Below are 21499 nucleotides of genomic sequence, written 5' to 3' on the forward strand. Positions count from 1 at the left end.
AGGAGAGGAGAGGAGAGGAGAGGAGAGGAGAGGAGAGGAGAGGAGAGGAGAGGAGAGGATATGGAGGGGACTTTCAGAATTCATTAAGTCCAACTGCCTGACTGTTTCAGGGCTGACTAACAGTTAAAGTAATAGGTATGGGGCATCAACCATCTCTCTAGGAAGCTTTTTCCACTGTTTGACTGCCACCTTTATATAGGAGCTAGTCATTACCAGATTTTCTTTTACAGAGAACACATTGTCTGTTTAGGTGCTTCTTAACACCATGAGCTGTCTATTTCAAGATAATATGAGTTGTACACTAGGAGTGTATGTTCCTCTCTGTTAACTTCAAGTCCACTTGAGGTATGTGATAGCAGATGTCCATAGTGAGTCCTAAAACACATCTCACTATAGGAGACAATACAATAGAAGATCAAGACTCCATCCATGTAACTGCTAGCTTAATTAAGTTGTGTGGTAGAAAAGAGCTATACAAAAATCAAACATACTGCATCTGAATGTATGCTCAAGAAAAGTTTTGCAGACAGATTGTGCTGTAAAGGCAAAGTTCTTCACACAGGACAAAAAAACTGCCAAAATGATAGGGATGCAAACATTGTTTGACCTGCCTATGATGTTTCTGATCCTCGTGACAGCTTTAGAAGAACTGCTATGTTTTGGAATAAGTTATAGGCAAATCACTATGTGATCTGCTCCTAAAATTCTATGGAAGAGGTGCTGAATGGAATACATGACAAGCACATATGTATAGAAAAAATGTAAAAGATCTCAGCTGTATCAGCATCATTTGGTTCATATGAAATCAGATACAGAAGAAACATTTAAAGAATCTGAAACATTAAAATAAATCAGGAAAACAATCCATGATGTTCATCCAGGAAGAATCCGTTTCATAATCTAGCATGATAATAAATTATTTTTTCTTTCCTGTAAGAAGTATGTATTCTTTTTGGAAGATTATTTTTAATACTCCAAAATAGTGTGATTTGAAAATCTGAATGTTAAATGTCATTCTCAATGGCAAGAACATTTATTACTTTGAATAGCATATTAGTTGTGACAGTGACAAAAGAACACTGCCATTTGGTGGTCTGTAAATTACACATCCATCAAAATAACCAAGCTTTTAGGAATAAAATAAATAGGTACAACTTACTGGGCCATGAAACATTACATGAAATGATAGCAAGGTTAATTTTTAAAAACCTAGGAGGTGAATTCAAATCCTTATTTGTCATATCTGAATTAGTCTAGAGGTACAGACTGCCACCTGCTGAGACACTGTTGTCAAAAAGTCTGGGCTTCAGGGGACTCATTTGTTATAATTAAACCTTAATTTTTCTGCTGTTTCTTTCTTCTAACCTTTAATGCTATGTGTCTCTTGATAGCATCACTGTAACTTTGTGTAAATTTCAGATGCTCCCTCCGCTGATTCCCCAGGTCACTGTTTGCTTCTCCTCTCATCATCCCCTGTGGTTTCAGCACTCTGAGTCACCTGTTGCGATTTTACAGCCAGATTCAACCACTAGACCCACATTTCTGCCTTTAAAAGATGAGATTAGAGAACACAGGCTCAGGTTCTGTCATATTGCCATGGGACAGTACAGAGCAACAGTCAAATAAGTTCAAGTCTTTCTGATTGCTTAGTCACCATATGGGCAAGAAAATGGGTATAGGTGACACTCCTGATGAAAATATGATTGTTGTCTTTGCTAAGCACAGGGGACTGATGAAAAAAATATGCTACCTTTGTAGCAGCTGCCATAGAAAGAGAACTTAAGAAGACTTCTGGGTTTTGTAAATACCCAGATCTAAAAGAAACAAAATAGGCTGCAAGGAAACTGGTGGGCTGCATAGCATGAACAGAGATTAAAATTCACAGAGTGCTCTGAACACAGTCATCATTTCAGATACTAAATGAGGATTGCTGAGATGTGATTTGATTAACTTGCAGCAGGTGTTTATCCTTTGGAAACAGGGTGGTAGAAGGAAATCTGATGCTTCCAAGATGGATTGCATTTACTTGTCGCAGCACAGGCTTTTCATCCAGATTACTGTAGAAGGAGCAGCCGGGCTGTGTGGAATGGGGGTTTTGGGGGAAATTGTGGTTTCTGCTCAGCAGTCAAACCTCAAAAGTCAATTTTCTGGATTGCATTCACATAATTCTTAAGGCTATCAGATCATGTTCCCTGCTGGGACTGAAATCATTCTTGGTAACTTACGATCTCCAGTCTCACCCTCCCACCCTCTTTTTCCTTTTCTGTCTTCCACAATCTGTTATTTTTGCAGGTGGGCTCCTGCTTGGAGGAGCATGGGCTGTGCTGCAGAGCAATTGAGCAAGAAGCACCCCTTGCCCATTCGTGCCAATATTTATTTGGTTGTTAGTGAACAAGGAAAAGATTTTTCAATGCAGTAAGACTCATTTTCTTGCATATCAAATACAGGAATATGATCACCTGAACACCACCTGCAATTTGTTTTTTTTCACGTGGAGGGAAAATAGGATTGAGCAGGATTCTTCTGGTCTGTGAAGTGCTGATACCCTCTAGTGGTAAAACTGCAAGCATTTTTAGGCTTCCGAGCTTCTGTCTTTTTGAACCAAAATCTGCACATTATCTTTATATGACTGTGCACACTGTAATGTGAATTTATACCTTAAGTTTAAGCAGCCAATAATGTAATTTCCTTGGACTGTTTTCAGTGTGATTCACCTTTCATTAAATCATTTAAATGGTACCTGTGTGCTACTGGATCACACACTGTAAAGAAACAACTGCAATGGAAATCATCAGGTAGCTAAAGCTCGAGCTTTTAACTGAAGAATTAGTGATGGTGCCACTATAGTGGCTGTAATTTGGTAAATCATAGTTAATTTATAGCTGGTTGAAGGAATCACATTGTCTTGGTTGAGTTGGCATCATTTTACTTGTGGAGGTGCGAGAACTGTAAGTCAGCTAGCGGGCTACTGGCTTTATGACTGCAAGATGGGGACAGCAAGTTAAGGTGTGACAAAACCAGCTTCAGGGCATGGCAAGAACTTCACAAAGGTACTAAGTTAACTGCTTACTGTCTTGACTTGGCATGCGCGTGGTTACAGGTTGATGGCAACAGACATGTGCTGGACCCAAAGGCTGTTTCTTGTCAGCCACTTTACCCTTCTCCAGAGCATGTCTGGTGAGTGGGAGAAGGAGAAACTTGTCGATGAAATCCAGAATGAGTCAGCATGAGCAAATCCATGTATATCTGTTCTAACCTTTCTCAAAAGGGCTGATCTGAAATTTTCCAAGTGATTATACCGGCATAGAAACTTCAATCTGAACAACCCTCAGGGCCTGGAAAACTACAGCACCATAACCCTTCAAGGTTTGCTGGGAGCTTTTTCAATGTTGTCCATTCCTTGCATGGAAGTATTGTCAGGGTATGCTCTCTTAGCCCCATGTTTCCCCATATACAAATGAAACAAGCAACCAGGGCAGGTTAGAGGAAACATATCCAAGCTGAGCCTCCGTGGTCATCATTCTCCCTGCCTGCACATGTAGACTGGACTCTGTCCATTTCACCCAGTGAAGCAAAGTGTAGCAAGACATGAGATAGCACTTTAGGTATCAGATAGCACTTTAGGTATCAGATTGAAGTTCAGAACAGGAATTACACAGTGCAAGTCTTAACAAGGCTTTTTTTTTCCCCTGGATTCAGTGCCTAATGACTATCATTTCTTTGATGCATTCTAGCAAAAGATCCAGAGCTTTTATGGAGACATCCTTCCCATTTATTCACTAAGCTATGAAGTATTTCCGTGCCCACTGGCCCTTTGTTCCTGTTTGGGAACACATTCAAAATGCCCGTGAACTGGGTACGTTAAGTACTAGAATATTAGTTTACCCCACTCTGCTTCACAGCAATCACTTACAAGACTCCCTTGATTTTTTCCTACCTATTTATCTGTAGATTTTTAATAGCTTGAACCTGGGAATAGTTTTATAAAGCAGATCAACTTGACTTCAGATTGGACTGAATTGGATTTACCAGCTGTGAGAGTTAAATTTTCTGTCAAATCTCTGAATTCTGGGTCTTCACAGACAATAGCACAGAGTCACTGATTTATCACATACTGAGTTTATTATTATCACATACCGAGGAGAGCAGAACTTTACCCTCTCTATTGTCTATCTTTCAAGCTTTGTCATCTTTTCATCTGCATAGAAATGAATGCAAAAAGAGAAGTGAAAAAAAAAAAAAGGAAAGTAGTGTGGTTTTCAATGGAGAGATTGTCCCAGTGCTGTGTTGTATTGAAGCATTTACTGTTTGTCTAGTCTCAGTATGTGCCAAGTAGATTAATTTCACTGCAACCACAGTGCCTTTTTGTGAAGCACACAGAACATCAGCTTGAAATAGACCTCCTGAGCATTACATATCTTATAAATCCCTTCCTGACATGCAATTCTATCTATTTTCTTCCTGAAGAATGCAACAGAGTTAATTATCATATGTTTGTGTTGGAGTCATTTTGACATAGGTTATTGCCATGATTTGTTAACTTCCAAGTCTCCCTTGGTCTTCCAGAGAGTCCACTCCACTGCTTATCGATCAGAAGTACCTACCTCCTATATGTAAATAAGCAGCATCTCCCACACAAATACAGAGCAGTAATATTCTCTTGGCTTCTCCTTTTTTGTTTCACTCCAGGTTTCTGATTGTTTTGGGGTGTTTGATCTTAGCTGTCCTGACAACTTTCAAGGAGTATGAAACTGTTTCAGGTGACTGGCTTCTTTTGCTGGTAAGTAGTCTGTGGCCAGCGTGTCACCCTGCTGATCTCCCTGAACAGAAATCAGCTCCATCAGCAGTGATGGAAACTTGCTCTGCATGTAGTACGATTTCTTCTGTGGTTACTGGGACAGTGACTGAGCTTTTACGTATTGGAGAGTTCCCAGTCCATTGTCAACATCAACTAAGTATAAAGGAAGAAAGAAAGACTACTGGCCTGAGATTTTTAAATAGCAAGTTTTCAGTATTTCCCAGCAGTTCTCCTTCTAAAGTACCAATAAATCACCTATTGGTCAGACTAGAACTTTTGAAAACTCAATTTTTGAGGATCTCTCAATAATATTGATTTATTCCATAATATTTTTCAATTCCCAGCATTTTTATTATTTTTTAAGGAAGGTCCTTAGAATTGGACTCAAACTTTGTCTGATAGTAGCGTAAACGAAACTGTTCAAAGCAATGTCTCTGATTATTATCCACGAAGGAGAGAAATGTACTTGGAGAAAATAAATATATTCCTTTCTCTGAGTTTCCAGGATGTTTATTTTATCAGTGGTGGATTCCTACTCAAGACTATTTGTGCAGGACTCCTACTTGACAGAAAGAGAAAAAAATTGAAAAAGCTCACTGAGTACAAATGTGACATATTAATCAGTTTATGAAAATGATCCCAACTTCCTCTTTTTCCATAACTGTCATGAAATAGAAAGCGGTCTGTCTCACTAACCCTAGTCTTGTGGAATAGCAATTCTAGGAGAACCACATGGTACTTCCAGGATCTCAATTTCTATTTCCCTTTATACACTAGAGGCAAGTAGAAGTGGACAAGAATTAAATGTCAAGAGGCTTAGGAGGGGATTTCTCCTTGCAAATTTCTTCTTAAAAAGCAACTATAAGAAAACACCTTCATCTGCTAGGGAATTTGAATCTTGCTTTTGTCCCTGTTACTCTACTCTGAGCCATCTATTCACATTTGAGAAAGCCTGAGGTAATTTCTCCTGTGTCTGCTTTTACATGGCTCTCAGCAGTTTTCAGAAATGGGCAGCAGCTGGGGGTATGAGTATTAGGAAAAATCCTCCTTTCCTCTTTATCTCACATTTCCAGAGGCCCATGATGCTCTTGTCCCATCTCCTTCTGTCACTTTGGAGAATTTCTCTCCTCCTCATTTCCTTCTCGTGCCTAGAAGAGCTAAAAAATTCCCCAGTCCTTAATCACAATAGAATATCCTATTTTTCTTTGCAGAGAAACTGAGAGTAATAATATATGTTTTACATTTGTTGTATATATGCCTTTATACATATGCCTTAAACATTACCATATGAATACACTTGCTCCTGTCCTTGTCTCTTCAGACATGGTTCCATGAAGGAACAACTAGTAGATAACCCCATTGTACTGTGCACTGGGCACTTTGCAGTCACCACATGTGTTTTTATTTCATAATAAAAAACAGCAGTGGTTTTGTTTTTTTGAAATAATTGCATTTCCATCAAGGCAAGGTAAGCACTTCTTATATACCCAGTAGGAAGAACACATCCTATACACAGATAACTTAGCAATCTGTAAAACTATGATGTCCCACTTTTCCTCGACTCTCATGAACCTGTGTTCTCTTCCCTGCTTTCTTCCTCTATCTCTTTCTCATCCCTGTCCCCAACATCTGCTCCTCAGTTTGCAACTCTGTTTGCTTCATCTATTGCTGTGCATCCAGACTTACTGCAAAATTTAAGTCTAACAGTCTCATTTGTGTCTTTAATGCAGGAAACCTTTGCCATTTTCATCTTTGGAGCAGAGTTTGCCTTAAGAATCTGGGCTGCAGGATGTTGCTGCCGCTACAAAGGATGGAGAGGAAGACTGAAGTTTGCCCGAAAGCCTCTGTGCATGCTGGGTAGGCACATATCTTGTACTTCTGTTTTCCTTGTTAGGTCCTTTTCCTTCTGAGCCACGTTGGGAGGATATGCAAAAAACCAGTGAAAGGCAGTACAAAGAGCACCAAAGTCAGCCCAGCCTCTTGTGCTAGGAACTGTGTCATGTTGGGAGTGGTTATTTGTAATACCTGGCAATAAGAATTCATTTAAGATGTGCTTGGGTGGTTGGCCAGTGAGAAAAAATTGATCCTTGTATGGTTTGAATACATTTTTCTTGTCCTGAGCCCAACTGTTTTTCTCAAGTTCACCGCAAAATGTACACTGTCTTCAGTTTCAAAGCCCTTCAGATCCTAATGCTAACTTTCCCAATCCTTTTTCATATTCACGTGCTATATTTTACCTTTATAATCTTGGTCTGTATTTACAAACAGGTATCTTTGTGATTTCTCCCATTTTATCCTTCAAGTTATGTAGGCATTACTTACAACTAGCCTTGAAACTACTCATTATCCACCTTTGAATCCCCTCCAAGAACTCTTTTATCCACAAAGCCAACTTGCCAACATGCAGGAGCACTGGTCATTCATGTTCACATTCATTCATTTTTTGGTTCGTTATTGACACTAGTTTGTTTTGAGAATGATTGAAATTGAGTAACTCTGAAACTCATCTGGAAACACTATTTTTGGCTGGAAATAACATATGAAGACAATTTTAAAAATGAGAGCGCAGATAATTATTTTTTAACTCCTTTGGTACCACTTGTATGAATTGACAAGTGAGGTGAATCAAGCGGGGGGGGGGGGGGGGGGGGGGGGGAGAAACAAAAAAAAAAAACAACAGACAAACCAGAGCAACCAACAAGAAGATGCAGTGTGGTTTGCATTTTGGATTTCCTAGGTTAATCAGTGAATTGGCAGCATGTGCTGATTGTGCCAGTGATTTTAATAGGAAAATTCAGCCAAAAGATCAAAAAACTACATGTACTATATATATACATATATATGTGTGTGTGTGATGATCTATAATCCTGGTTCTCTGTGGCCTTCTTGATAGACGTAAGAATTCAGGTTTTTGTGGTTGTGTTTGTTTTTTTTTCTGTCAGCATTAAGACACTGTTTCTGTGCATCTCTATGCTAGCTCAGCCAGTGTCTCAAATATAGTGTATTGATCTGTAAATAGATTACAGGGCTCTCTGTTGAGTTCCGTGCATGACTCTGTGCTCCAGGTGCAGGTACCTGATTAATTGGCATGAAGAGGCATTTTCAGGCAGCTTTAAAACTTGCCTAGGGAAATTTGCAGCACGGCCATATGGGATTAAGAACTGAGTGAAGGAGCCACTTTTGTTGGCAGGCTTTGTTCTTTTCACCTTGCAGATATCTTTGTGCTGATTGCTTCAGTGCCAGTGGTTGCTGTTGGGAACCAAGGCAATGTTCTGGCCACATCGCTCAGAAGCCTTCGCTTCCTTCAGATCCTGAGGATGCTCCGAATGGACAGACGAGGCGGCACGTGGAAACTTTTGGGATCAGCTATTTGTGCACATAGCAAGGTAAGTGAGGAATTTGCAAGACTCAGCTTGGGGCTGAGGCCTGGGGGAGAGATGCTGAAGTGGAAGAGAGGGGACACATAAGTGCAGGAGTGCCTTAGGATTATTTCTAGCAACAGTAATCATAGAATGATAGAATCATTAAAGATGGAAAATCCACTAAGACCATCTAGTTTAACCATCAACCCATCCCCACTGTGCCTACCAAACCATGTTTCTCAGTGCCACATCTACATGACTCTTGATCACTTCCAGAGATGGTGGACTCCACCAACTTCCCGGGTTTCCTCTTTTCAGCTTCATTTCCTTCTTCACACTATGAACCATTTATACCATTTGTTTTACTCTCCCCTACTCAATATTGATATTTGGAAGTGGCAAGAGTGAGCATCTATTCTCACAGACATTGCAACAGGAATTTTGTCATTACACAGAATGAGAGCAGGGGCATCCTTTTTATAGTAAAGTATGCTGAAATCTTTGACTGAAATGCCTGTGTAGTTGCAACCTATCTTTAATGGCTTCTCAGGTTGCATGATCACCAGATGGAGCAGAACTCCAGAAGGATGGCAAAAGACTGGCTGACAGAAATGTCATTTCAGAGGGAGCTGCTAGTACAACTCCTCTTTGGAAGTGTGGGTCAGACAATTCAGTGATGCACACAGTGTGAATCCAGACGGACAGAATTTCTAAAATCATCTTTTCTCAGTCTGAGTGCTGTAGTCAGACATTCTGTCTCACACCAGAAAGATACATTGTGATTTTTCATTTTCAACAAATATTATTACAAGTTAAAAACTCTCTAAACTAAAAGCTTTTAGATTAGATTTCTCATATGCGCTGGGTGTAGAAAAACTGTGCTACATACTGCGGTTTTTTTTGAATCCCTGAATGACATTCCTGACATTTCAGGTTTTTTGAAAATTAGAATGCCAGCTGGCACAGCATAATTAGATTTTACTTCTTTGTTGTGGCTGATAGGGATACCCTCCTTCATTTCATACCAACTTCTGTTTCCTCCCCATAAAGCTTGCTGCAAGGCAGGGAGCATATAAACACTTATGTCTAAAATGTTTCCCAGGAAACTGAGATCATGAAAGAAGTGTATGTGCTAAGGACATTGTTTAGAAATTAAGTCTTGGTAGTGTGGATTTTTTCTCCATCATTCCACACTGAGTTCCCATCACCACCTTTTGGATCTCAGCTGAATGACGAAGACAAAAAGAGGTTATGAGAAATTTGCTTTACCGAAAGACAGTAAAGAAACAATTTTACTAGCAAGATTCACCAACAAATTGCCATCTGTGTTTGAAATCAGTCATAAACTAAAAGAGAGGAAACCTTGAAAGCTGCTTTGATATGCCTAAAGAGAAGAAACTGTATTCTGCAGCCTTGACTCTCTCAAGTTGAAGAGAGCAGAGCCATTGATTTGCCTGATAAAACCACTGCAGCCCTGGTGCAAAAGGACCGAGAATGACGTAAGACTCAAGGTCAGGGATACAGTCTCATCATGGTGCAGCTAAGCTCTTAGCTCAGCTTTACTTCAACTTTGCAGCAACTTTGCCAGTAAGCACTGAGCTAGGCTCATCGTGGAATTGTGACCAAGCTTCCAGTGACAGCTCTGCTATTGTCAGTGCTTCTCTCCTGACAATTATACTGCCACTGTGGATTTTGAATCTGTTTTCAGCCCCTTTATTGTCCATTTGTTTCTTTTGCAGGAACTCATCACTGCTTGGTACATTGGGTTCCTGACACTCATACTATCCTCGTTTCTTGTTTATCTGGTTGAAAAAGATGTGCCAGAAAAGGATGCTAATGGGGTGGAGATGAAGGAAGAGTTTGAGACCTATGCAGATGCATTGTGGTGGGGGCTGGTAAGTGAATCCAAAAATTCTTTATGATCTTTTTAAAAACGTTGTATCAATAAGTATTGGTGTTAGGGTCTAAATATAAGTGCTGCTAAATTTGAGTGAGTGGGATACTACTCGTATAACATCACCAGTAGTAAGAACTCTACTAAAATCAATTATCAGAATTTATCTCTCTGTGGATATCTAGTCAGGCAGAGGCTCTTAGGTACTTAAAGCCTATAGAGATATCAGTCTGTGCTCCTGAATTCTAGGAAGGCTGTTTTGGAGGAGGGTCTCTAAGTGTAACTTCACTGGTAGACTGTATGCATTGGGGCAGCCAAGTTCTTACAGCAGTGGTGTCCACCCAGTGAGAGCTATATCCTTCAGCAAATGACTAAAGTAAAGCTGGTACAAAGTCTGTTTTGTAGACCTAGCAACATGTGGCATAGGTCTGGGCAGTATAGGTAGATGCTGATGGAAGTTAGATCTGTAAGGAGCCACTGAGACCATTCTCCCGAGAATCTCTCTGGATTCTTATATAGAAGGGTAGAAAGATGTCTCTGGAAAGAAACCTACATGTTGCTTATGTCTTACATGGATTTGACAGGAATCGCTCAAGAAATTCCATTGATGGTAGGATACTGATCAAGAGGGATGTTTAATATGCCTGTTCTTATATTGGTTTGCACCACTGCTCATTTGATCATGTAAAATCCTAGCTATCTTGTACAGAGAATTTATGTTTCTTTACTAACAGTAGTTATGGGAACTGACTGTATTGTACAAAATCTGTGACTAAAATTCAGCAGCACATTTTTTTATTCAGTGCAGTTCTTGTAAATGGCAAGATATGTGGCATGGGAATTGGAACTATACGATCTTTGAGGTCCCTTCCAACCCAACTCATTCTGTGATTCTATGATTTCTCCTTCACCCTTTCCATTGCCAACCAAAAAATGATACACAGAATTGTTGAATATTTTCATATCCTTCTTTACTAGGAAGTTCAGGTAGGGTCTCATTTGAAGAGTCATATTTGAAAAACAAGGTTTAGCAGTTGTGTAGGAATGAAATAAGTTTTCACAGAATTATCTTTGCTTCTTAGTGACTGTTACTTTAGGAAGAGGTAGCCCTGACTTATTGTTAAAGCGCTGCAAACTTAATTGGCAAGTTGCATTCCTAACTGTGCACTGACAGTAGGCATGAGACTTGGTCTTTGTGCCACATCTGTTCAGTAGCTGCATCCTAGAGAATCAGCTGATATAAGACTAAATCCATTCTTCCAGATGCAGCGCCTCTAAAAAGATTGACTGGCCCATCATAAAGATTCTGTTTTAAGAAGCTGTGTGTGAGCATTCATAGAGCTAATTGAGTGATACAGGTTTGATAGTGATATTTAAAACAGGGTTGTTGGTTTTGTTTTATTTATGGTCATTCTGCCCACAGATCACCCTTGCTACGATTGGGTATGGTGATAAGACTCCCAAGACGTGGGAAGGACGGCTGATTGCAGCTACATTCTCACTCATTGGAGTGTCTTTCTTTGCTCTTCCTGCAGTAAGTAACTTCTTTCTCCTCCCTTAGCCACATCCCAGAGCTGTGTGCTTGCAAAAAGAGGATAAAGTGATCAAAACTTCCAGTGGAATCAAAACTTATTAATAGAAGTAATTCAGACACTTGAACTGGTCTGTATTAGTAAATAACTTCGGTCTATGCTCTGCTTCCTGAAGACAAGTAGGATGCTGCTATCAAAATCCTTTATTCCAAAATTTACATGCAAACTACCGGATATAATATGTCACCCTGATAATTTCTGAACCATGTGTGAACATTGTCTGAGAATGAACAAATCCATCAGGTGAATGATCTGGGCAATCACAGGACAGATCTTGAGCTTGTACTCTAGCCTGCATTAGTTTACCGCTATTGACATAGCCACACAAGACATATTTTTAAAATATTTGGGGCCTATTGATCTAGGATTGTGACCATTTTACTGAGCTCTAAATATGTGCATGCCAGATGATCTGTAGTGATCATCTCAGAACATTGGCCATTCTATAACTTGAAAATAAATACATTACCTGAACAATTCCAGCTGGGAAAGGTGGTAGGCATTCAAGAAGCTGAGAATCTAAAGATGATTTGGCGTGGCTTTCATCACATGGGAAGAGCAAAGCAACCTCCTCAGTGGAGCAGTGGAAAAGGCATAATGTACTGCAGAAGGGTTCTGTGTAGCCATCCTCAATCTCATCTGCAGAACAATTTCCTATCAGAATTTCTCCACTTTTCCTGAATAAAAAAATGCTTAAATTTACCCCATCTCTAGAAGTCTTAAGGCCATCTTGAATGGGACCATGTGCAACCTTGTCTGACAGGAGGTGTCTCTATCTATAGCAGAGAATTGGAACTAGATAATCCTTAAGGTCCCTCCCAACCCAAGTAATTCCTTGATTTTATGATAAAATATTGCATCACTCTATGCTTTCAGGGCATTCTGGGTTCAGGGTTGGCACTGAAAGTCCAGGAGCAACATCGTCAGAAACATTTTGAGAAAAGAAGAAAGCCAGCAGCCGAACTCATTCAGGTTTGCAGCCATTTCTCTCATTGAAAAAGTGTTATTTATGAAGATTTTTGCGTGTTGCAGCAAGGACCTCCTCTTCCCTCATCCCCAATTCTCATTTGTCATTGCAGGATGTAAGAAGCCGTATTTGTAAAGAAGAAAAATTTTTTGCATTGAGCTAGATAATCCCATGGTCCTTGCAGTTCTTGAGGGATCTCTCAATTTCCATAATGTATTTTAGAAGAAAGGTGTCATTAGAGGAAAGACCCATCTTCTAGCCTCTGGAAACCAACAAAATTCTATGTCAGCCTTACAGAATCACAGAAAACATGCTGTTGAGAACATATTCTTTCCAAAATCCAGGTTTTATTAGTTCCTTTGTGAAAGAATTTTATGTGGAAACAAAGTCTTGTTGTTATTAGCATGAAAACAGCAACAGCAGTAACACAAGAGACAGTGACTAGTTCATCCTAGTCAAAATGCCTAAGTAGTATGTATGGTTTGTAAAAGCTGAAACATGCCATTGGATCTTCTGTTACGTTACTGGATGATCAGTGGACTCAATGGGAAGAATCATCTTGTCTCATTTGGTCTTTTATTCTGACCTTTGTTATGGGTGCAGAAATCTAAGCTTAGCATTACTGTCTTGGGACTGACTAATTACTCAGCATAGCTGTGGAATGCATCTTGAGTACAGTGAAGCAAATAATAGCATTTCCACAGAGGGACATAGAAGCTTTCTGTGATATCACATGGAAATGTTGGTTTTCACTACAAATGCTGTTCAGAAACAGAAGGAGTTGCAGGAATGAGCAATGAATGGAATTTACTGTTAAAATTTACTGCATATCCACTTAGGAGGCAGCAAATTTAGTCATAATATTTTTAACAGTATGCTTTGAGAATTTTGGATTGAGCTCAGCAAAATTTCCTCTGATGGTACAGTAGATAGTAACCAATCTAATCACTTCTAGAAATATTGGACATTCAGCAGTCCTTGGTTCTCTTTCAGGAGTATGCAACAGGAGAATAAAACCAGTTTAGTCAACTGTAATGTCTTGTTTGCACTGGTGGTACTTCCTCCTTTAATAACCTCCCCAGATCAAAAGTCAGTGTTAGTAATTTTGCCATATATTGCCATTCATTTGGTATGACTCATTAGTAACTCATTTCCAGATAATCACTCAGGTGAATCATTATAGTCTTTGAAATAATCTGGCTGTTTTCAGACCAAGGAATAGCATTCCCTTATGTTGATTATTGTCTCACCCTTGAAATCTCCAGGCTGCCTGGAGATACTATGCTACTAACCCCAACAGAATCGATCTTGTTGCTACCTGGAGATTTTACGAATCAATTGTATCGTTTCCATTTTTCAGGTAAGTGAATTTCACATCTTTCCATCACCATATTCTGTGAAGTTTAAGTCAGGACAGGAAGTATGGAGTTTTGTATATAATTAAGTTTTCATAGGTAGCAGAGAGTTGCCAGTTACCATTTTCCTAGTTGAGAGTGAAAAAAAAATTCTTCTGTCTTCTGGCTCCATGGGCACATGGACAACTCCCTCCGTGTCTCTCACGTTGAGGTTGAACAAAGGAGAAGTTTGCCTTGCAATCAGCTTCCTTTTTTAAGACTTTGGAGTTTTTGATCTGAAAATCTCAGTTTCTTCCTCTGCAATTTTGATCCTGAGAAAGTCTGAGTCACAGGCAGCTGTACTGTTCACATCTTCTAGGATGATGGGTATAATTCAGTGAAGGACAGTCAAGGAATGTCTAAAACTGTCCTGATGCTGTTCATTGAAGGTTCAAAAGAAAAATTTGTTGGTGAGTTGAGGTCATTATTTTTTTAATCCCAATTATGATCACCACTCCAGAGTTCAGTGGAAAGCATTTCATGCATAAAACATTTATAATTAATTTGTGCTTGTAAGTTAATGGGTGTTTGATACTCAACTTTTCTTGTTTCAACTTGAGGTATTAACACAAAAATGCCCATTAAATGCCCATTCTTTTAGCTATAGATTATCAGTTGATAATAATGAGTATTAATTATATGATATATCATAATATCATAATATTATGACATATTATCATAAATCATAATATTATATCATATCATTTCAACATTCATTCTGGGCTTGCTGTTATGCTTCATTCTGAAAACAAGTGCTCTTAACCTGTTGCTCCGCATAGATGGGCTGTACTCACTGTGCTAGTATGGCAGTGCCAGTTGTTTCTTAAAATTGACTTGAAGAAACTTTTCAGTTTTCTGCCTTCTCAAAGGGAAAATCATAACCAAATATTACCTCTTCCTTTGTTTTATTCACAGTGTATTTCTTTAGAACTAATCTCCCATCAGTCCCAAAGGAAATCTCTAAGAAAAAGCACAAGTGTTTAATTAAGGCTCAGTATATTTCTTTTTTGTATCCCTTCTCACTCTGTATCTATTCCCACCTTATCCATTACACTGTGATTCCTACAGGGTTCCTTGACCTCACATTTTGTTCAGAGAACACTTCTCATGTTCACCTGAAGTCTAGACTCACTAATGTGTTTTCAAACTTATCCTTTGTACTGGGTTCTTCTGTGATTTAAACATAACCTGAAATTTAAGAGGTGTTTTGCAAATAAGGTCCTGGGAGAGAGGGCAAGGGATTGACTTCACATCAAAGCCTAGATTACAATTCTTAGCAACACAGATTGGTTTCAGTGTTTCATTTACTTTACTTTATGACTAGCTAAAAACGTAATGTCAAAGCTTTTAATTCTGTTGTCAGTAATGATTTGATCACAGAGCAAAAAAAAAAAATGTAAACAATTAACAGTAGATTAACAATTTCCATTAAAAGAATTTGCTGGATTTATTGTGTAATTCTTCTTTCCATGCTTTCTTACAATGCTTCCTCTCTTCTATAAAAGGAAAGAGCAATTGGATGGTACTGCCAGGTATGCTTCTGTCATTATTAAAGTCTTCTTTTAATACATTATTGGAGAATGTGGATTAAATGGTTCTTCGTGGATTTGTGAGCTGTTAACCAAAACATGCTACTAACACCATAGGTAGTCATTAAAAATGTTTAACCAATCCATTTCTTAATTGCTTGCTTTTTTCCCCACTTAACAACATAGCTAAAATGCTAATTGTACAACTGGAAAGTGTTGCTTGCTGATTGTCTGTAAGCAGCTTTATTGTTCATTATGATTAATCAGAGTCTATAAAATTTCTCCTGATCTATTCTATATGGGCAAAGTTAAGCATTCAAGTTGTTGTGCAGTGAATTTAAAGTTCTATCTCATGTTGTTGCACCGCACAGAGCAATGTTTGGATGGAAGGGATCAGGTCTGTGTCATTTCAACATATTCTCAGATTTCTTGATGATAAATATGAAGATGAAAGGCTAAGGTGGATCAATAGGATAATCAAGTTCTCTCACTTTACTACAAAGGCTACATTAGAGTTAAGGGCTTGTTCTTACCTCTGCTGATGTAGATGGGAAAGTTCCCAGTAACTTTGGGGCTTTATAAGCAGAGAATGAGATCCTAATACTGGTTAGTCATTGAAGACTACAGCAGAGCAGACCCTGTTAGTGAACATACGAGGTTTGAGACATATTTGGAAATGAATTATTCATAACCCCTTTAGCAAAATTACAGATTTGAAAGCACATAAAAGAATTCAATCTCTTAGGTCAGACACATAAAGCACTTAAATGCTAAACTACTATCAATGGATCATCCACAATGAAAGTCAATAGGTATTAAAAGATAAATAGTTCCACAAAGACCTATGATTAAGCTGTCTCCATTTTCATTCTCATTTAAAACATGGAGAAAATGAGCAAGAATTATAGGAAAAATTGTAAACTGACAGGGAATTACAGCTTCCTAGAGAAGTTCCTGTACCTGCAGAGACAGAACAATTCCTGCAGTATTTTCTGAGCTGTTCTATCGTTTAGTCCAGTAGAAGGCATTTAATATGGATGAACTGGATTAAAAACTGATAATTATGACTCTCAGCACAGAATCTTTAAAATTGTAATCCCATGGTCCTTGTTCTAGAAGGTTATGTGTTGCTTTTATGTTGTTAGGTAAGAAACAACCTTCAGCAAAATCATCATTAATTCTGAATGGGAACCTTAGTAACAATATGTTTAAAGAAGTAAGCATTATTAAAAAAAAAGATTGGAACTCCTCCAGGTAAACAGACAAATTATGGTACTTGTGGAAGCATCCACTGACTTCAGTAGATATGAGGCTGAGCTCTAATCTGCTTGTTTTTACAGTTCCATGTCCCACTTCTCATAAAACTCCTGTTTATAGACCATGTAATTTAAATTTAAAAAAAAAAAAAAAAAGATTGAATCTTCCTGTGCTGATTTAGTATGGGAAATATTAGTGCATTAGTTGTACTGCAGTTTGTGTTGAAGGCTATATTGAATTGAATGGACAATAAGGAAATGTTGTCTTAGTGGAGAAAACAGCCCATCAGTGCACTCAGTCTCCAAAGTCTTGCATAGTGGAGTACTTAATGGGCAAGCTGTAGCAGTAAGTTCACTTTCTGAACTGTGGTTGATAATGGAGAAAGAAGAATTCATACAAATCTTTCTCAGAATAGTCAGAAAACATAAAAAGTTAATAAAATAAGGACAAGAATAGATTGGGTAAATTACTGGCTGGCAAGATGGTGTCAAGATCAAGGCTTTGGGTGCTGTGATCTTGGGCAGACCTTTGAGAGAGCATGCAGAATGCAATTGAGAAAATGGGACAAAAGTGTTCTGGGGAACAATCTGTCTGGATTGGTTAGCAGAGCTTTAAACTACATTTCATGGGGGAAGGGCATGGAGTTCCTTGTGACAGAGGGGCCTGGTAATGCTGCCTTTTTAGTATACTGTGGAGAAATGCCTCTCAATTGTCTAATGTGATCTTGTAATTACTCTTCAAAGTAGATAACGTTATCAACAGTGTGACTTAAACCTTCCTGCATCTCTCTAGAGATACCTGCACCCTCTGCTTCCCTAAAGTGCCTGTATACCAATGCACAGTATGGGAAATAAACAGGAAGATCTAGAGATCTGTGTGCAGTCACAGAGTCATGATCTCATCGTGATCACAGAGACATGGTAAGACAGCTCACGTGACTGGAGTGCTGTCATGGATGCCCACTTCCTCTTTCATAAAGGAAGGCTGATGAGGCCGAGTGGTATCCTTGGTCTCCTTATGTGAGACCAACTAGAATAAATTGATCTCCCCTTCAGGGGGAAGCAAATGGATGAAGCCAGGCTCTTCTTGATGGTGTGTTGCAGTAGGAAAAGGAATAATGGCCTAAAGCTTGAACTTAGGAAGTTCTGTACTAACACATGGAAGAACTTTACAGTAGGGGTGATGGAGCACTGCAGCAGGCTTCCCAGAGAGGTTGTAGAGTGTTCTCCTATGGAGATATTCAAGACCCTTTTGGACACTTATTTCTGTGATCTATAGTAGGGTACCTCTTTAGCAGAGGGGTTGGACTCGATAATCTCTTGAGGTGCCTTCCAACCCCTGTGATTCTGTGATTCTTTGAAAATTAAAAAATGAAGCCCAGCTGTGTGAAAATGTCAGAGTTTCTGTTCTGCAACATGAAAGCTCCTTAGGAACTCCAAAGAGTTGAATTCTATGACAGATCTTCCTAGAACCTCTCTCCAAGCAGGAGATGGCAGAGTAACAAAGAAAGAGCAACTCCTTGCTCTTAGAACATTTGGGAAAAACACAGGATAAGGCAATGACCAAAGAGTCCATTTCAGAAATTGAATGCCAAGGCAAGTTTGCAGGGAAGGATTTGTGGTAGTAGAAAGCTAATTAAAATTTGACAACCGCCAAGGCTTTACTGAAGCTTACTTTAAACTAGAACTAAAGATGTGAGAGGCACTGACGAATATGTTGACCCACGCAGTGGGCTGGATCTTGTAAGTACTGAAGAGGTTTGCAATGTTGCTCTGTTAAGAATAGCACTTTACCTGTAAGCTCTGTACATGCCCCAAACCAAGAGTAACTGATACTGTGCTCTTCATTGCTTACTGGTGGGGAGCATGGTGACTACATGCTGCAGATGCCATAAGCTGTTTCTTCCTTAATCAATGCTTTAAGCTGCCAGACCTACTGAAAAGGACCTGAGGACGGATGGGAAGCTGGACATGAGCCAGCCATGCGCCCTCACAGCTCAGAAAGCCAATCATATCCTGGGCTGCATCAAAAGAACGTGGCTAGCAGAGTGAGTGAGGTGATCCTGCTCCTCTACATGAGGACATGGAGTGCTCAGTACAGGAAAGATATGGACCTGTTGGAGCACATCCAGAGAAGGACCACAGAAATGACGAAAGGGGTGGAACACTTCTCCTACAAGGACTGCCTGAAGGAGCTGGGGCTGTTCAGAATGGAGAAGAGAAGGTTCCAAGGAGACCTGATAGCAGCTTTTCAGTATCTAAAGGGGAACTACAGAAAAGAAGGGAAGAGACTCTTTAGCAGGATCTGTGGTGACAGAACAAGGGAAGTAGTTTTAAACTTAAAGATAAGTAGATTTAGGTTACATATAAGGAAAAAGTATTTTACATTGAGGGTGGTAAGGCACTGGAACTGGTTGTCCAGAGAAGCATTGGGTGCCCTGTCCTTGGAGACTTTCAAGGCGAGGCTGGATCAGGCCCTGGGCTGCCTGCTCTAGCTGTGGTGTCCCCGTTCATTGCAGGAGAATTGGACTAGATGACCTTCAGAGGTTCCTTCCAACTCTAAGGATTCTCCAAAATTCTATGAAATCTCAGATAGCAATTGTGTCTGTAGAGAAAGGATGATTTCCTGTTTCCATCTGATCTGAAGCGCCCTATGCTTTGCACTTTTGTATGTATTACAAAGGATTTTCATCTTTCTGAAAAAAGTGACATTAATGTCCTCATTTATTAGAGTGCTCTCATTCAGCTAATACTGGGGTGTTTTACATGTCCCAACCATTGGGTTGGGCTTTTGCAGAGTGAACATAGTTTATTTTGAAACTGGTGTTTATGTTTGTGTTTGAGGAAGTAATTGGTGGCTTGATTTTTCCACACTGTTTTTAATAGCCATTAGCACTTATTTTGATCAGTGTGTTAATTTTGAATCGTGGGTATACAGGCACTTTAGTGAAGGATTTTGAAGTTTCTCCTAGGGCTTTGCTCCTAGACAGGTTTTTAATTTTGGCACACAGCATTACTCAACTGTAGAACTAGACAGCAGGAAAACACATTCATTGCTAGGTCAGTTATCGTATCACTGAAAAAAAATTGTTTATCCCAGTTTCCTTATGTCTCCAAGATAAATAATATCCCTCTGCCTTTGGAAATATGTTTTGAGATCTTTAAGTGGCAGAACATTGTACTAGTCCTTCCTACTGTGTGAGTATAAGAGAATATAATATGGTACATTTTAGTATTGCTAGTAGTTACAATTTAATGAAAATAAAAGCATTTCTAGCCAGGCTGGAAAATTTCACTGTCAGGATTTCTTCTTAATGCAACTTCCCGAAACAGGAAGGGGAAAAAAGTCACTCTGAACTGCATACTTCATTAAATACAAATGAAAGGCTATTCCCATTCTTTTTCATAGAGCTTTTCATGAGTAATCATTAACGTCTCATCTTAATAACTTTTCTTCACTTTACAGTAATGTCATGTTTAGTAGGGAGTCATTCTTTGGATCAAGCCTCACAAGAAAACTTAGGTATATACATTCAAGTAACAATTGAGCCTTACTCTCCATATTTCTTGCATGCCATTCTCTGCCTGCAATTTCTGTTTTGACAGCAGTAGTTCATCTAACCACCATGAAAAGTAAGGGAAATAAGAAAGAAACATTACTTAAATATAAAAATAAATGTGCATGACTTTGCAGATAGTTCATTGTTCTGCTGTTCTGAAAACATGGGATCTAGTCATAGCTCTGCCAATGATCTGCTTAGAAACAAGTGCTTTTCACTGTTTTCATAGAATGAAAATGATACTAACCTACTCTGCTAAGCATCTAGAAGTCTATGGCTGAAAAATATTCTGTAAGAGCTGAAAACCATTTCTTGTGCAGCCCCAACGTTGTCAGTACAAATGTATGCAAGTTACTTTGCATTTATGTTCAGCAGATCAATATCCCTGCATGTGTATTTACAGGTTCTGATTCAGGAAAGTGGAGGATTTTGATCATCTGAATGAAATTAGTGACATGTTTAAACATCTTGCTGAACTCTGACTTAAGACTTGGGGCAATAACTTTATTTTCCTGCAATGAAACACAGAAATAATCAGTAGCAATCCAAAATTCTGAAAGACACATCATTGGAAATAATAAGATTTTGACTATATTGTTAAATATTTTATTTTATCCTGAACATCTTCCCATCATTCAACTTTATCTTGTTCTTCTCATTTCTACTTCATTTCACAAACATCAGTACACAATTCAGCTTTCCTAGCTTAAGCCCTTCATCTTTTGGAGAGCTGCTAGTGAAGCACTCCATTTTTCATTGGACAATTGGCCCATGCAAAATATTTGAGAAACACTGATTTTTCTAGTGATTGATACATGGAGAAATGTTCACTGCAAAGTAAAGAGTGGGTCAACATCCATGTGATTTCTATTTACATTTCTGGCTGCATTCTTTGGTGAAAAAATGTCCATCCTGTTTTTGCAAGGAATTGAACTTGGATTATTCTCCCCATGGATTGGGGTGATATTGCTTATTTTTGCCCATTTCTAATCACTTTAGAGAGGAATGAGTAAAGGGACTGAGCAAAAGCCTGTTAGTGTGAACAGGGACTCTTTCTGAAGAGTGTCAAAGATGAGTCTAAGGAAGAACTCATGGTCATATTTCTCATCAGATAATTTGGATGGCAAGTGAGTTTGCGTTTAAAATT

The 21499-nt window shown here is 39.0% G+C and overlaps 1 protein-coding gene across 3 annotated transcripts in view; it reads left to right on the plus strand.

Annotated features, from left to right (window-relative positions):
* KCNQ3 (potassium voltage-gated channel subfamily Q member 3) overlaps positions 1-21499 on the plus strand; it is a 192295-nt gene that overhangs the window by 151513 nt on the left and 19283 nt on the right. For 2 of the 3 annotated variants that reach the window (XM_042809007.1, XM_042809008.1), the window contains exons 2-9: positions 4690-4780; positions 6529-6655; positions 8012-8184; positions 9900-10055; positions 11478-11588; positions 12523-12618; positions 13879-13973; positions 15513-15539. In XM_042809007.1, the coding sequence (XP_042664941.1) occupies positions 4690-4780; positions 6529-6655; positions 8012-8184; positions 9900-10055; positions 11478-11588; positions 12523-12618; positions 13879-13973; positions 15513-15539 (876 nt within the window). The remainder of the gene's footprint in view (positions 1-4689; positions 4781-6528; positions 6656-8011; positions 8185-9899; positions 10056-11477; positions 11589-12522; positions 12619-13878; positions 13974-15512; positions 15540-21499) is intronic. The other variant, XM_042809009.1, reaches the window with a different exon arrangement.

Source organism: Centrocercus urophasianus, unplaced genomic scaffold, assembly GCF_019232065.1.
Source record: "Centrocercus urophasianus isolate 14NV4802_14NV808 unplaced genomic scaffold, USGS_Curo_1.0 seq_11, whole genome shotgun sequence".
NCBI classification, from domain to species: domain Eukaryota; kingdom Metazoa; phylum Chordata; class Aves; order Galliformes; family Phasianidae; genus Centrocercus; species Centrocercus urophasianus.